This window comes from Emydura macquarii, unplaced genomic scaffold (genome assembly GCF_026122565.2).
Source record: "Emydura macquarii macquarii isolate MOO-44397 ecotype Brisbane River unplaced genomic scaffold, CSIRO-AGI_Emac_v2 contig_1451, whole genome shotgun sequence".
Classification (NCBI taxonomy): domain Eukaryota; kingdom Metazoa; phylum Chordata; order Testudines; family Chelidae; genus Emydura; species Emydura macquarii.
Window position 1 is genome coordinate 25,767,847 of NW_027131588.1, and position 17,702 is coordinate 25,785,548.

Below are 17,702 nucleotides of genomic sequence, written 5' to 3' on the forward strand. Positions count from 1 at the left end.
AGAAAATGGATAGGGCAAGAAGTAATGCTGTTACAGAAGATTCAAGAAAGATGACTGCATTGGGTTTGGACATGTGTAAGGGATGCACCTGGAAAGGATACTGTACATGGTGAGTCATACCAGAGTGTAAGGAAAAAGAAATAAAGCAAGACCAAGGGTGCGTTGGATAGACACAGTGAAGAATGACATAGAACAAAATGTTTTAAAGATGAGCAGAGCTGTGAAGTTGATACAAGAAAAGATGATGGAAAGACTTCATTCAGCCTCATCATCGCTGCTGAGCTGATGGACAGGAATTAAAGAAGTAATAGTAGGACTTGTATCCTCTCTGTAGGTCAGGTCTAGTAACAAACACTTGAGCATGTTTAATCCATCCAGCAAAGAGCAGTACACTGCATGTAGTTTGTATTTGGAATTGCTTACTTCTACTTCTGGCATTGCTTGATTGAATGCCCCTTTGTTTTCTAAAGCTCTTAAGCAATATAAATATTCCCTGGTTCTTTTTTAAATATTTTTTAAAATAAAATTTCCTGAATAAACCTCAGTCCTGGTATTTAACTTTTAAAAATTAATCGGTTGCTCTTAGCACTTCCGTTGCTTCCCTATTGTGATATAAATGTTTTACATGTTCATTTCTCTGTATTTAAATTTCTTCTTAAAAATTTGTCCTGTGACTGGAAAGTGATATTACTATTGTTACTGAGTCAAATGTCAAATAGAAAACAGTTGCACTAATTTTCTATGCTGATTTCCACCAGCAGCTATACCCCAGTGTATGTGCTGTAAGCCACTAAAAATGGCCCTTCCCTACAGGACTCAAGATTAGAGTTAAATCAGTCTAAATTGGAGTTATTTTTAGTGTGGTGGGGACTTACAATTGCTGGTTGTGTTTGTTATACACAAATGTTGCAGCAACCACTTGGGGAGGACGTATCAGGGTATTGCTTATTTTGGCGTGAGAGAGATGGGGTCATGGTGATGATATGTTGGGTATCTTTTCACTCGCCTCTCTCTTAGGTGCTCTCTAACCATCCTAGGCTTGGTAGCAGGTGATTTGGGAAGTGCACACTGATCTCCTGCTCCAAAAGAGGTGAAGGCTGAGCCCTTCCTTTTTGCATAGGGGATTTTGATTCACATGGGGCGCGTGGGGAGAAAGGTAGTATTTTTCATTTTATTTCTCTGTCACTTTTGGGAAATATTCAAGGTCCTCATGTACTCTGCGGTAAACTGAAGTTAATTCTGCTGCATGGCCCTTGATTTCTGTGGCACTTTGGTGCGTCATGCTGGAAATTCTGCGGCCGCCTCAGGTAAATTCTGAACTGGAGGTTTCTAATGAATCAGATATGAAAATGAATAATACAATCAGTACAGCATTCCTTGTAGTGTTTGATTTGATATTAAAATCAAGTAATTTACCTTTCCCATACATTTTAAATTTGCTGCAGATTTTTGTAATGATAAAGCATAACTGCTGTGAAACATTTTTCCAGAGGTGGTGGGGACTGGATGCTGTGGCAGTTGGGTAGGAGACTTTTGACACCAGACAAGTTGTGGTTTAGAACTGTAATTAACGACAATTCTTTGTTTAGTCTCACATCATTAGAAAGCTGGGAACAACTGTAGTGTGCAGGTTGCTCTGCAGTATCTCCAGTTTCTGATCTTGGCTGATCAAGATTTCAAACATCCAAGTGGACAGCATCTTTTCTAGTCTGATTGGAGATTTCATGATTATGACGACACCCATGAGCCTATCCCAGTGTTTTTGGATCCATATGTGTAGGTGGTCACAATTTAGAGCTTGGTTTTTGTACTGAAATTGTTGAATGGGAGGGTATGATTGGAATAGTCAGACCATCCCCACCTCCAGTTTGAATTTGGGGCTCATATTTGTGCTGTTTGGGATGGAGGGCCTGCTTCATTGTGTAGTCAATGGAGAATGATTGAGCTGAATGGCTTTTAGAGCCCAGTATGTTGGCTAACTCTATGGTTGGTCAAATAGATCATCATAGTTTATCCTTTAACAACAGTATAATGGTTCCTAAATTTTCCCTGCATTATCTTCTTAGGTGTTGTTGGAATCCAGATGACTTGTGGCACTGAGTACTCTTTACTGGATTATGCATAGAGTATGTTTATGATCCTCTCCCATCTCTCTAATGGACGTTAAAGGTTATTTCCCTGCCCATAGTGTCTACAAAGCCATGACATCTGTAAATGGCTATGAGTGGTGCATAGGTTGGTGAATCCTAGCTGCCTACATCAGAAGCAGTTTCTCATGAATAGTTTTATAGCTACATCACGAACAAATTGAAAGGATTAGGACAGGATTAACCTCTTTCAGGGGGTTGATGCAAAATCTTCTTTGGTTGGAGTGTTGGCCAGTCTAACTTGCTGAAGTACTGAGGGAGCTTCTATCTTTGAGTGAGAACCAGGTCCATCCTAGTTAGTAAAATTATGTCGAGAGGTCTTTTTTTGGCAGGGCTGAGGGGCCTTCCAGAGTTGAGATCATCTAGAAGCTACAACAAATGTAGAAAAGAAGGGACGCGGTTTTAGTTTGGTATAGTTAGAGATGTATTCAAAACATGTCCACTAGAGCTTCCAGTATATGTTCAATCCACAGCCAGGCTTTCTCTCTCTCTCCTTTTGCCCCACTTAAATTTCTTGCTCTTCAAGTATGTGCCAATGTGGATCCCACTCTAGATGTGCATGCCCCTCAAGGATGAGAGATGAGAATCTTTGAATAGTTGTCTCCATTGGGCCATGCCTGCATCCTGTGAATCCTCGTCCCCACCCTCCATAAGGGCATAAAGGTCAGCAGAATGGCCATAACCATCCTTCAGTTCTCTCTTACTGCCTCTGGCAGTGAGACAGAACCAGGCTCTGTACAACTGCTAACTCTTAGGTTATAACAAGTAAAGAGAGGGAATACTCTGGCTAGGTAACTTGGGTTAATTCTCTTCAAGAAATTCTTCTAATTTTCTTGCAAACCTACAACCCCGCCCTCCCCAAACATTATTTATTATTCAGCCTCTCCACCACAACCACTTTCATGGTGGCTTCAAACCCTATCCATCTTACAAATGACAGATTCTCCTCTCAGATGGAGATAGCCATAGTCTGTTCTACTTAGTCAAAATCTGGAGACCCTGGGCTAATATTATTTCTTTTGGAGCAGTTTGTGAGGGACACTTTGGATCCAGAAGAATAGGTATCAGGCTGCAAGATGAGACCTTGTACCTCCAAATCCAGTCAGTCAGTACTCTTGTGAGCTAGGAGGTGACTCCTCAAGCCAGTTCCAGTAAAACAGCTGACACTGTACTGGCAGGCCATCCATCACTGCCCGAAGTCAGCTTTGTCACTGACGGCTGCTCCGGCACCAAAGAACTGTGGTGTAACCTCCACGCAGAAGCAAAATAGATCAGAACACTGAACTTATCATGGTGCCTAGCACCAGTTCTTTTACCTCATGTAAAAAGGGAAATGCTCAGAAGCCTAAGAAGAACATTTGCCTTTGGTCTCCTTCTGGAAATTGGGCAAAAAGTCCTTTTATAACACAGGGGCAAATGATATGGCATTGATTCCTGGCCCAGTACCAAAACAGCCTCTGTACCTACATCTGCTACTGATTCCTTGGCACTGGCAATCAAAGCCCTAATGGATCCGGCAGACCAACTATTGTTGGAAGTCACTGCTTCTCTGATACTGTCCTCTTAGCACTAACTCTAATGTCTAAACTCTCAATACTGACAATACCCTCCCCCCAGAGGTCAGCACCATCTTTATCAGAAATCTACTTTTCTTCTTCACTCTCTGGGCCACGCCATTTCCCCCCTTCCAGCCAAGAGCCTTCCCGTCTCCGATTCACTGAGATCAGGAAATAGTTCAGCCTCTCGCTTTGAAGCCCCAGTTTACCCCAGTTTCATGGCACTGGCTTAAACAGCCTAAACAGTCTTACCCTTACAATTTTTCACTGTGGGCTGAGTCATAGCCCATTCCAGTCAGTAGGAATTTCTGTCATTCGCTTCATTGTGCTTCATTGACAGGGATGGGCTTTGGATCAGGCACACATCTCAGTACAATCATATATAATATTTTTTATGATCATAATGAATTATTGATTCCGGCAAGATACTTTTCACCAGAAATACAAATAGACTTACATTTGTATATATAATTCTGCTTTGAATATTACTTGTGATTTTCTTAGCTTGCTGTATACCCAAACAATTGTTTCTTTTATATATTTATATAAATACAATAGAACTTCAATTTTACTAAAACCAGTCTTACAAACAACCAGTTACATAAACCATTTTTTCGGATGGGGGGGGAAATCACATAATGAAAGGGATGTAGATGAAAAAGTCAACATCTTTTCACATTCAAATATCTTCAGTGGCTAGGAAATATGTTTGTAGTGGTTTAAAGAACAAGAAGAAAACAATGCAGTGCACCTTACTGCAATTTGTATGCACCGTATCTACTGTAATTTTGAGATGTACAATTTTGTGAACTTCAATCCCCAATTAGTTTGTAAAATTAGAGGTTCTACTGTATCTTAAAGTCAGTGGCTTTATATATTTTAATCTCTCTCTCTTCCCCCTTCCATCAAACAGATAAGCAATCTGAAGAAAATTTTAAAAGGGATATTGGATTATAATCATGAGGTAAGAACTATTTCTCAGTGCTTAATACAGACCTATCCTTTTGCTGAATATTTCATTATGCTTGTTAAACATGTGCTACAGAATATTGATTTGTTTAGCATTAGGTCCACATATAGCAGAAGTGCTCAGCACCCAGCAGCTCCTATCAGAGCTGAGCTCTTTCAAAAAAATCTGACCCTTACCTTGTGAAATAAAATTGTTCTTTTTTCTAAATAGTCATTCAGTATCTTATCCATCCTTCAGCACACTTCAATCCTGTCCTACCAAAATAAATGAACTCATCATGGGCTATCCTTGAGTACTAGACCTTTCCAAAATTTCATTGCATGTTTCATCAAATATTCCATTAAGGAACAAACCCAGCCTCCCAACTGTTGCAAATAAAAGCACTGATATCTTAAGCATCTTGACATGAAAATAGTAGATGCCCTTGGTGACTCCGTATTGCAGTTGAGTGCATAAAAAATAAAGCCTGTCTGTCTGACTTTCTCCTCTGTTCCTAATAAAAACTGCCTTTCATTTTTTTCTCTGGGGAAAATGCTCAATTGAGGCGGGAAGAGAAGAGTGCATTAAAAGTTTTCATTTCCGACTGTTAGAGATCTACTGTTGTGGCATTTGTGTTCTATGGAGAAGCACTTGCTGTTTGGCTCCAAGTCTGCACTCCATGGGAGGGATAACAAGATATATTTCAATGGGGAATCCTCACCTCTGGAATTTATTCCTTGCTGTATGGTCTTTCTACTGAGGTAGCTGGTATATTAAGAAAACAGTGCAACAGGCACAGTATGGGATACTCACATAGAGAGACTCCATACTCCAAGCACTTGTTATCTCTATAAACAGTATCTGCACATAAATTCTGGAGAGGAGGAAAGTAAAACATTTGCTAAGGCTCTTGAGCAGCGGGGTCGAGGGGGCAACCTTTTCAGAAATGTGTGTCTAAAGTTAAACTCCCAAGTCCAAACTTAATGGATAGACTGATTTTCAAAAATTCTGAGTTCCACATTAAAGTTAGCTCACATCAAAGTTTCATGGGGGTAGGAATTGAGAACTCTGGTGTTTCTGACCAAATCTGTCATCTCCTGTTAGCTGCTCAGAATGATTCTGTCCAAAGGACATACGTACATTTTTCTTGGGAATTGCTTATCTTCTGTGTAAAGACCCATATGGATCTTTTTCCATGCTCTGCACACACACTGCTTGCTACCTTCACTTGTCAATCTGGGTTTAAAGGAATCTTCTCTCATAGTTCATTTGGCAGATATTTCTTTCACGGCCATGTTAAAGGAAGAGCAGTTTCTCCACTGTCCCTGGATTCATGAGAGCTTGATGCACTGTAAAGTTCTTTATATCCTAGAATATCAGTGTTGTCGTTACAAAATAATGGCAGCTCCTTTTAAGCCACGAAGTATGTGTGAGTTTAAGTTCCTGATACAGAAAATTTATTATTGTAGAAAGTCAGGACTTGATTGGAGAAAATGTCTGAGCTTCAAGCTTTTAGCATCAAATGCTAAATTCTTTAAAGATAAGACGCATCTGTGAAACATCCCAAATTGCTTCCAAAAGTGCATGGTGATGGAGATCCACTTAAATGTGTCAGTTGTTCTGCCTACATTTTTCTCATCTGAGTGCCCATACTGGCAAAGTCCTTCTGCACAAGCTAGGTGTGAAAAGGCTAGTCTTTACCTAGCATTGACGAAAGCCCTTGGAAAGTTAGGACACTTTTTTTTGGTTTCATTTTACAGTAACTCAACAGTTTATGGTGTGTCCAAGAGGATTCTAATGGCTGTAATATAGCATCCTGAACTATTACAACTTTGCAGGAGTACAATTGAAGGCCCTGTCCAGAATCCTGTGATCCCCACAGAATTTGACATAAAAATTCATCTTCCCACAGGATTCTGCTCTAAAATCTAAGCTTTCATTATTTTCCTTAACGTTTCTAGTATTTGTGCAAAAAAGACTTTTCAGATGTCAAGAGAGTCCAAACCAACATGATGGTGATTTCCCAAGACTACTAAACCTTCAAATAGCTGTAACCCATTCATTTTTCATCTCATTAGGTATTGATTCTGGAGCCTAATTTTAACATATCATTTTATCAGAAATATTCAGCTAACATGTTTATTAAGAATCCCAATCCCATGTCCTCATAGTGCTAAATGACATATCTCCTACCCAGCTTCCCAAACAGCTTCTATGAAGCAATTACATACTGTTAAGATAAAAATCTGCATCACAGTTTAAATATTGGGGCAGTGTAAAAATTGGATATCAAACTAACCATTCAAGGAATACTGTATTGATTATTCATTTTATATTTTATTTAATAAAAATATTCATTATTTGATTTACCTGGGTCTGCTACAGATTTCACATATAGCTTTCTGGAGTGCCAGAAAAAACAGGGAGGCTTGCTGAAGAATTTAGGTCCTGTTTGCTACATAGTATACTGGGGCATTAGTCATGTTAATGCCCATTATTTGGGTAAGACTTCTCTGTTGTTGGTTTTTTTTTTAAGATCAACTTGATTTGCAGGACAGTCATATGGTATTCTTTACATACATTTACTAGATACTATTGTGTAAATATATTATCCAAAGCCGTTTTCTGGCTTAAAAAACAGCAAATAAATTATACATTCCTTTCACATTCTCTCCTGTTTCTCCATTTGCATTTTTTATCTGTTAAATTGACTGTTTTTTTCCTAGCTGCAATTTATGTGCTAAAAGTTTGACTTATCCCACTTTTCATAGTAATATTTTCAATTCTTACAAAGCTTTTTTTTAAGATCTAGCAGAACTGCTTAATTCTCTCAACTGATGCTCATTAGTGTGTAAATCCTTCTAGATTGTAAATTGGCTTATAATAATTGTATGTCAGATATGATTCTCTTCTCTTTCAGCTTCTTTCTCCCTGCTTCTATGTTAATCAGTTTTTCCTTTTATGATCACCTTTCTGCTATTCATTTTGTCTTGTTCTACTATTTCAGACTGTTTCCACAGGCTGAAAATTAGTTGTCTTACATCTGGGACTTTCTAAATATCTTTGGATTGGGCCAGGAAAACTGCTAGACAAAGGGATTAATGACAGTTTTACAGTTTTATGTTTTGTCATCCACCAGGGCTAGAGACACATTTTATATCATTGGAATATTTGGAATTCCAGCTTTCCAGTTGTGTGATTTACAGTATATTTCCCAGATGCGATTAAATTATTATGTCTGATGGGATGCTTTTATATCCAAAGAATTCTTCATTTGAGTTGTAGAAAACAACTTCATTTTTAAAAGTCCATTGGACAGGTACTGTAGTCAGCTCTTTTGACAGGGACTGTCATTGGACAGGTACTGTAGTTAGCTGTCCTCTTTCAGTGGCTTTGTTACTGACCTTTCCCAACCAGGAAGAATAGGTCTCTAGTGGTGAGAGTAGTGAGTCATTATTCATATTAGTCGAGACAGCCTTCTCTGGACTTTCTGAAATGCTGGTTGAATTGAATTATGTGGAGGAATTTGGGTTGTAGAGTCCTGTGCAAAGGTAAGTGGGCGGAGATTATCCAATTTATTTCAGTTGAGACCTTAACGTTGGCTTTGAAACTGTGCCAGAGATGGAAGGTGAGCTCTCTCTTCTGGCTTCTTGCCTTATCTCCATATTTTGATGTGTATATGCTGTATGTTGTGTCTTGGTGCAGATTTTAGGGCAGCAGATTAATGACTTTACCCTGCCCGATGTTAACCTGATTGGAGAGCACTCAGATGTTGCAGAGCTTGGAAGAATGCTTCAACTAATTTTGGGATGTGCTGTGAATTGTGAGCAGAAACAAGGTAATCAATTTTGAATGTTCATTTTATATTCCGGGTAGTTAATGCAAAGTCAGACTTGCTACATAAATCATGTGGGGAAAATGGTGTTTCTGGGATTGCTGTTAGAGACACAATTTATTTTCCTATGGGTCATGACTTTATTTTATCTTATTGATGATAATTGCCATCACATTACAAGCTTCACTGAGTTTGCAGCTGGAACTGTGGAGCTGGTTATGTATGCTTCTGATGTATATATTTCCTTTTGGTTCCATGAATAGCAATGAAAAATGGCTTCACAGATGAAAATTACCAAGCTCAGCTTTTAGTTATTAATTTCTTTGAGAAGGCTATGTTCAGATTCTTATCTGGGTAATTATAAATTCATAGACATGATATACATTGCACACAAAAAGAATGGTTATGATATAGGTTTGGGAGCCATATGATATAGGATTTGGATTCTGTTCCCTGTTCTGACACTTGCTCCCACCTTGCGCACATAACTTAAAACTCTCTGGCCTTGTATACTTGAGAATTTAGTACTCACTGAATGGTTTCCCAGCATGCCTGTCTCACACCTCACATCCAACCACAAATGAGCCCTTAGCAGGTATGCAGCTTTTTACTGTAAAGTCAACTGATATCAGAGTTTACAAATATGAGATCCAGGAAGAGGAAAAACAGAACACATATATTCATGAAAATGCACAAAGACAAGAATTGGGTCTCTGATCAGATGCACAAGGTATACTATTGAAAGGGAGGATGAGAATTCTGAAAATCATGGAAAGGCAGGACCTTTTCTTGTATCATGTCTTTGTCCTCCTGTCTGAATAGTTAAGGGGACAAAAAAGGGAGGGGGGAGAAGCTACAATGGAGGATGGACAGTTCCAGTGGGAATTATTTAGTGTGCATATAAAGACAAAGATGTTTACTTTTGAGCCAAGTCATTTCACCACAATTGCCTAATGCCAGCATCAGTCAGGACAATAGTATATTGGATGGCCCCCTTACTTACAACCTTTCCACAGATACTCCACCCCTTGGCAAGAACATAGAAAGGAAAATGCATATCCAGACAAGATAAACTTGCAAGAGAATAACTCCATTATTCCTGTTCTTGTACATAATTTACAGTTTTTGATACTATGATTGGCCTACAAGCTTATTTGTGTTATAATGGAGTAGTTTGTACATCAGTCATGCTTTTTCTTAAATATCAATAGTAGAATATATATTTCTTGATCTTGAAATGATCAGAGTTTTTGAAAATGTTTGCCTCATTCACTTGGCTTGCCATTGTAGGTACGCATGTGTGGACCTTCCGAAATGTCCCACTAAGCCTTGCATCATCACTAGGAAGTTCACCTTTTTGTTACTGTGCTCCTGGGTTTGTTGGGGTGGGGTCTGGAGACTGACTGGGCACAAGACCCATGAATGGCACCTGCACAGTTTGCAAGAGAAAGGCGGCTATATACACCTTTGTTCTGTTTGACTGTCTTAAGTTTAAGTGTAAATAATGACATATGAGAATGTTCTTGCTTTCAGAGTACATCCAAACCATCATGATGATGGAGGAGTCTGTTCAACATGTTGTCATGACAGCCATTCAGGAGGTATGCTGGAGTATCCATAATATATAACAATTCATCTTTTCAATTCAGTACCAGAATACATTTTGTCTCAGTTTTGTTAACTTCAGTAGGAAGACTTAATTAATAGAAGGGGCATGGAATTTAACATTTATAAAGTTAGAATAAGAAAAGTTTTCCTCTTTTGATTAGGGAAAACAAAGTTTTGCTAATCAAGCCTTATTTATATAATAGAATCAGGCAAATGTCCCACTTTTCTTTAAATCTAGAAGACTAAACTTCTAGATATTGATACTGGGTCCCCCTTCCTTTACCTTCCTTTCCCTATGGCTCCTAACAATACATTATACTTTGTTGTGTAAGTAGCAAAACAAGTACTGTAGAATTTCATTAATTTGTAACTGGGAGACTCACTGAATAACTGAACTTTGTAAATGGACAAGTAAGTGAACAAATACAATAAAAAAAGGAAAACGCATTGCGAAATATACTTTGTTTTGTTAGCTGTAGTCTACTTTTTCGTTTTAATTATTCCTGATAATACTTCATAGTAGTCAATAAATGTACTGTAGTATATTTTGTAAAAATAATATCTGAGTAATTTGAGATCTTACTAGAGCATTTGTTCTTAAAGCTGAGAGAAGTGGGGAAAGGCCACCTTTTTTGGTAAATTTAGCAATGTGTAGATTAGCGAGTTTACTATAGGCAGTTTTTTTTAAAGCTAGGAATGATTTCACAATCTTGCTTTAACTGATGAGTCATGCTGAGGTACTAGATGAAACCATAGCAGAAGGGAAGCAAGTAGAGTGAAATCTGTTGTTAATGACTGCTATTGCTTCCAATTTTTGGCTGTTGAAACAGGTGTCTGCCTAATACAAGGCTACTCAGCTCAATAGGACTTCAGTGCTTTAGTTCTAGGTCTTGGCTGGGGGGCTTTAGCTAATAGTGCCTTTGCTGAGGCTCAACATTATAAAGCACTTTATCTTAGATTTTGGATTCATGTGGAGCAAATTCCCTTCAAACCACTTCAGTAAATCAACTTCACTGCCATTGAAGCAGCTGAATGGCCTCTCGTGTGGCCAGAAACAGGTTTCATGGATGGTTTGTAACTCAGGACAAATTAATATGAGAGAGAAAGGAAATCTAAAAGGAACAGAGATTTCGCTGACCTCCAAAAGCAAATGGTTTCATGGCACGTGCGCCACAAGAAGGCAAAAGTTCACTAAGGTCTTTGCCAATATGTCTTTCGTTCCCAATCCATAACTGGTGATCAGTGTAATTCTGTGCATGTGAGCAAAAATCACCATCTTTAAGTGTCTGATTCCACTTAGATCTGGATAAATCAGCAATTGAACACTACACTGACTTCATTATGAAAAATTCAGCTTTGTCTACTCAGTATATGAAATGGCACTGTGTTTTTCCTACTGTCCCCTATAAAGGGAAATAAATGTTATAGAGCCAAAGGTGCCTCAGTTCTTCATCATGGCTTGTCTCTGCAATCCACACTCTAGGAGTCATGTACACTGTTTGATGACCATGGAACCATTTAGAGTACTAAAATTGGTAGGGGGCACGCACACATGCTTCTCAGATCTAGCATTCTGAAAATGAGCATAAAAACATCCATTCCCTAGATTATCTTTCATTTGCTGTCCTTCCCTAAGCCAGGGCTGTCAAGGAGTCATTTCCTGGTTTCTTGGCCATGTTTTTTTGCCAGTTTTGGTGCACGTGTCTCCTTTTCTGTATCCCCTTTCCCCATTTGTTTTGATATAATTTTTGATAGCTGTCTTTTATTGGTCTCTGATTTTTTTAGTAGCACTTTCCATTCTGCTACAGTGGACAAAAAATAAGTTGTTATTCAGGAGATGTGGTTCTTAATCTAATAAGATATCCATATTAAAAACCATGCCTGCTGTTTAATGGCTTAATGAGGCATTTGCCCAGAGGCTATGAAACTTGTTCAGTATTTGTACCCTGTGCCAGGAAAAAAGTGACACCATTGGGTGAGGGCTCCTCTTTGGAGGAGTCTTTGAAACTCAGTGGATCAGAAAAGAGCTCCTCTTCAAGTAATACTCCAGATCCAAGTGGCTTGACTCCATCATTCAAACAGTTTAGAAGACTTAGAAATTCAGAACCAAATGGGCAGTTCTGAGATGCTTATTCGTAGATCTTCAGATCCTCCTCAGAGCGAAGAGTTCAGATCCCAGGAAAGTCATCAGAGCTGCATTCTGCATCTTTGGAGGAAAAAACGTAGCTCCTGGGAGCTTTCTGTGCAGAGCTGGATAGGCAACAGACTTCTTAAATCGGGCAAAGAGTTAGTGCCAAAGAATTGTGTTCTTACTGTGCCTCAGAGCAGGTAGCCTCTATGGATCCTAGAAAGTTCAAAGGGTTTAGGGCCTCCTTGGATCCAGAACATTCAAATCTTTTTCATGCTCTGGTGAGCTGCTTGGAGCAGACCTCTGCAGAGGGATTTGAGTGACTCGAGTACGTGGAGGAGTCACCAAAGTGAAGTGCTGATATGATGGCCATGTAGACAGGTGAGAAGTATGGGAATTACATACCTACATCATCCAAGCATTGCAAAACACTTTCCATGCTGTTATACTCTCTTAAATATTAGCTACATAAAAAGACCTGTTAAATAAAACTTTCTCCTTATTACATAGTTTATTTTTCTACTTCAGTTAAATATATGCAAATACTTATAGATGATACTTTATTAATTTATACATAATAACTAATGTTGCTCATGGAAACATGTTTCACACCACAATAGAAATGGCCCATCTGTCACCTGTAATAGCCTATACCTAAAGCAGTATTTTTTTCACAGAAAAAAAAATGCCATTTTTCACACTGCAAATTGATAATTTCACTTGTGAAATTTTGTTTAGGAAAATGAATTTAAAAGAATATTTATTTTATTTTAATTTCCTGTGCTTTTGAACAGCTGTATACTTTGATTATCAGAATTTTTTAAGTAAAATTCCAAGCTAAAAAATTAATGGAATTTCTTTGTTTCTTCAGGTAGATTCTGAAACATTTCAAATACCTTATAAAGCTCATATAAATCAAACAGTGCCTTGCTATTCTGTTCATTTCAGTGGAGCTGACTCCATGTGCTTCCACAACTGAGATTCTAAGGCCCCTCCAAACATTTATGCACATAAGTAATCCTGTTGAATTTACAAGTTTGCAGGATGGGGGCCTAAGTATTTGGTTTTCAAAGCAAGCAAAAAACTAGTATAAAGTTTTTCAATTTCACATTTATTTTTCATGGCAAACAGATCTTTAACATTTTCCTGTGAAATCTATTGCTGTGACAAAACAGCTTTGCTATTGCTTCAATTCCCATAATGCATCTGGCAAATTATGCTGTTCTTTTCCCAATCCCCATAGGTAATTAGTCATTTCGAAGGGCTGAGACTTCTTTACTAATAAATAAGAAAGCGCTTTCATTTCCTAATAACTAAACTTAGAAACTTTCTAAGAAGTTCCTTTTCCCCTTCAGTAAGCATGTCCACCAGACCATCAAAATAGGATCATGCCTTTTAGTGCAAAGTACTTGATGCAGTTTCAAACCTGTCTGAGGTTGCATAACAAGAAGGATTTGCTCCTTACATTGGTCCCAAAAATGTTATTTTCACAGAGAGAGAAAATATTAGTTTTCCTGTGTTTCAGCCTAATTATTTTCAAGGTTCATTTTGTCTTCATTAAAAGCTATTCCTTGTATATGCTGTTTTATGGAAAAATCAGCAATGGTGGAAAAAGTCATACCATATTAGAATGTGTAGAAGATGCTAAATATACCACTGGGTATCTTGAAAATAAAAAATCTCCAGAAAACAGAGACTTTAGTGTGAAAAAGGGAATGAAGTGAACATGCACCTTATATATAATGCAACAGCAGTATCAAACATCTTCATGTTATGACATAAAATAAGCTGCAAACTATGTTTGTAGAATAAAGAGAGTAAGTCATGTGTATGATAAGAATCAAGTGCACGTTTCTAGGACATCATGCACACAGATCTCATGATGATCGTACTGTATCCATGACAACACTAATAGCTCAGCCCTCATGAGCAAACCAGTTAAAATTGGATAAAGATTTTAATAACATACAGCTAGCATTATTTTTGTAATGCTGCTTGTCGTAACTGTGGGCATGAAAAAGGTGTAATTATATATAATAAGAGTAATAAAAGGAATGCCAGCTATTTTCTTTAAAAATATTAAAATATAAACTGATGAAAATAAATTGTAGTCCATATTGTTTCACTTATGCTTTTTAGACCAGGTATCTGTTACTTCTCATTTACAAAAAATAAGTTAATTTGGGGGAATATATGAGAGATTTCTCTAAGCTGAATCATGAATGATGAATTGAAATTAAAGCTCTGATCCTGCAATTCTTAGTAAAGCATTTTATATAGCTTCTTGTGAAGTCGTATACAAATCTTATTGGCTTGGTTAGGGATGCTGTCATGTGAGACTGGATATTAATGGCTTGTCTGTTAAAAGGTTATGATAGATGACATCTGGGGAGGGGAGATGGTTAAGTGGGTACCGCAGGGGTCAGTGTTGAGTTTGGTCTTAACATTTTCATTAATGATCTGGAAGAGGGTATAAACAGCCATTAAAAAAATCAGATGATTGGGAAGTGGTGTGAACACCCATGAGAGAAAGAAATAATACTAAGGGGCCTAGCAAAGTTACAAATATTGGCAGGGGACTACAAAATGATACTCAACTTAAAAAACTAGAACAATAAATTAGATACGAGTTTGCAACACTACGGTTTATGACAATGAAAAAGGCCATTAACTTAGCTTTGCAGAAGCATCAAATCATAGAACAGGGATTTTATAATCCCTCTTCATAAGAATTTGGGCTCTGTAGATGGAATATTTCATTTATGAGCAGCTTTTCACCAAAAAGTTGTAGATAAACTAAGAAGAAAGGAAGGGAGGAATTTAGTGAAAAGCAACAAAAATGGTCAAGGGCTGGAGAGACTTTTGAGAAAAGATTGGCTATGCTTAAATAGTTATAGGTTGGCTAAATAACAGCTAGAAGGTGGGGATGCAAAAGTGTACAAATATGTGAATGGCATGAATGTTGAGAGATTTATTACTGTACTTCGTGATGTAACTAGAAGTTAGGAGATAACATTTAAGCAAAAGAAAACTGTGAATGCTAAATAGCAGAAGAAATGTTGACAATGAGATGTAAAACTACAGGGTGGTCAGCCGCAGAATCTAGTGTAAGTGGGCTCTGGAGAGATTTGTAAAACCAGGTTGGATGAACATAAGGAATTACACTGAAGGGAGCAGTCTTGCACTTGAATCAGGTTGGTCACGTGAATGGTTAGATTGGGTAGTCTTTTTCATTTATAATTTCTATGATTCATGTAATAGAAAAAACAAACCAAGAAATGGAAATGTTTTAATAATTCCCAAAACCAGCTGTACAAACCTGTAGTACTTGTGTTTGGGTTAATTACAACATAACTAATTTTTTTTTACCTTTATAATTACTAGTATGTACTCTTAATTTTAACTTCCATTTTAACATATTTTGTTTTGGGTTTTGGTGTGGGAATTTCCTTGTGTACTTTTTTATGTTTGAACTCACCTGTAGCCATTTTGATATTGTAACAGATTGGATGTGTGTCCAGAGAAAGGATGTATTTTTCTTACCTGCTAATTTTTTCCTCTGGAGAAGTATGTCAATCAATTTGGAACCTCCCTAGAAAGCTGTAACTAAGAAAGATATGATTTGCTCTTTCCACCAACCTTAAAAAATCCACAGATTTATGTTTTCTCCAAGGAATATAGTTCAGTTAATAGATCATGCAAGCTGTAGTGTTTCAGTTTTGAAAATGTTCATTCTAGAGCATTGGCTCTTAACCTAGGAATTGCAGACAAGTCAGGAGGGGAGTCATGATCAACTCCCCTTTCTTTATAATTAAATGGGAGGAGCAGAGGAGGCCCCAAATGTTTTGTTTTTGTGTTATGTGGCGTCGAAGTATGAAAAAGGTTGAGAACTACAGTTAGAGTGTAATTTCCATAGCAGATCTTTACTGCCATATTTACTGCCAGTATTCTACAAAAAACATCCCCAGCCTTTCATGATGGTTGATAGGCAGGCATGCTTTTACAGAGGAAAATGTACCAGATAAGATGTATTTTCATATTCCTTTAAATTGTTTAAATCCTGAAGATTTATAATTCTTTCTGTATACACTATATATAAAAATGTGACATGAAAACATAAGGTCTTACTGTCAGGACAAACTTTTCTTAAAATTAAGATTGACCTGGGGTTTTTTCAATGAAAACCTAGCTTTTAATATACAAATAAATCTTTTGCTTTTTCTAATCCAGTGTAATCTAATTGCAGTTGATGAGTAAAGAATCTCCAGTCTCTGTTGGAAATGATGCTTACGTTGACCTTGATCGTCAGGTACCTAAGACTAGATGTTTCTTTTTCTTTAATCATAGGAAATCAGAGTGCAGTCAGTCTGGTATGTCGTATGTTGTAAGCAGGCTGCCTCATCACCTTCTCTCTTTTTCAAAATCTTTTGGGAAAATCCAAACAAAGGAACAGCAGTCGAAGTTTAAATGTAGTATTTTTTTCTTTGTTAAAGCACCATCTTTTTTAAAGGAAGACAGTTAATCAAAAGTCGCAATTACATATATTTGTCCATCAGTAGCATGTGCTGCATTTAAATAAATAAATGAGTAAATAAAAGAGCTTTAGTATGTATAATTCTGAATTGGATTGTTCATAATGCATGTTCATAACAAAAATATTTCTTTGAACAATAAGATTCCTTATAAGTATTATGAATAGTTTGTAGCTATCATGCTCAAAACAGGAATTATTTCTGACAGCAAAAGTGAAATCCACACAAGTCACAGGATAATCAGGAAGAAACTAAATAGACTTAGTAATATTTATTAATCGCAGACAAAACTTTTTTGCCCTGGCCCATTCCCTTTGTAGATAATAGATAGACATCACTTAGCTTTAATGGGCCAGATCAGGCTCAAAAATGTTTGCAGCAGTCCTGGGAACTGCTGTGAATTTCCTAGCTTGAGAAATTTTGGGAAGATGCCTCAATGGCTGAAGTATTTGTGAAAAATGCTGGACCAAATGTACAGTCAGCTATCGTGCACATTTTGAGAGCACATTCTGTCACTTATGTTGTGATTCTACAGCCTCAACCACAGGCCCTAAGATGATAGGGATAAAATTTGGAGAATGGTATTGCGTTTACTGAATCATTATATCTTAGGTTATCTCTGTGGAAAAGATGGAGTTAATTTTTAAATGTCAGCTATCCCTTGCAAACCTGAAAAGTGAAAAGGATGCCATTTGCTACAATAGATTGGATCTTCGGGAGAAGTAGGAAGCCCTTGTAAGGCTTCTAAGAATTCTTCACATTTATTCCAAAAATACAGATTATTTTTGTGCATATTTCTCAGACTGATTTTCTTGCAGTTGTCTGGTTTTTTTTGCATTTACTTTAATTTACAATCATAGAGAAACTTGGAAGACATACATCTTTCAGTTGTTATAAAATCCTTTATCGAGACATAACTGAATAAATTTAAGCATTGTATATATTAA

At 37.4% G+C, this 17,702-nt stretch overlaps 1 protein-coding gene across 4 annotated transcripts in view; it reads left to right on the forward strand.

Moving 5' to 3' along the window:
• HOOK3 (hook microtubule tethering protein 3) overlaps window positions 1–17,702 on the forward strand; it is a 135,350-nt gene that overhangs the window by 42,769 nt on the left and 74,879 nt on the right. For all 4 annotated transcript variants that reach the window (XM_067553429.1, XM_067553427.1, XM_067553428.1 and 1 more), the window contains exons 4-7: window positions 4,617–4,667; window positions 8,358–8,490; window positions 10,021–10,088; window positions 16,470–16,532. In XM_067553429.1, the coding sequence (XP_067409530.1) occupies window positions 4,617–4,667; window positions 8,358–8,490; window positions 10,021–10,088; window positions 16,470–16,532 (315 nt within the window). The remainder of the gene's footprint in view (window positions 1–4,616; window positions 4,668–8,357; window positions 8,491–10,020; window positions 10,089–16,469; window positions 16,533–17,702) is intronic.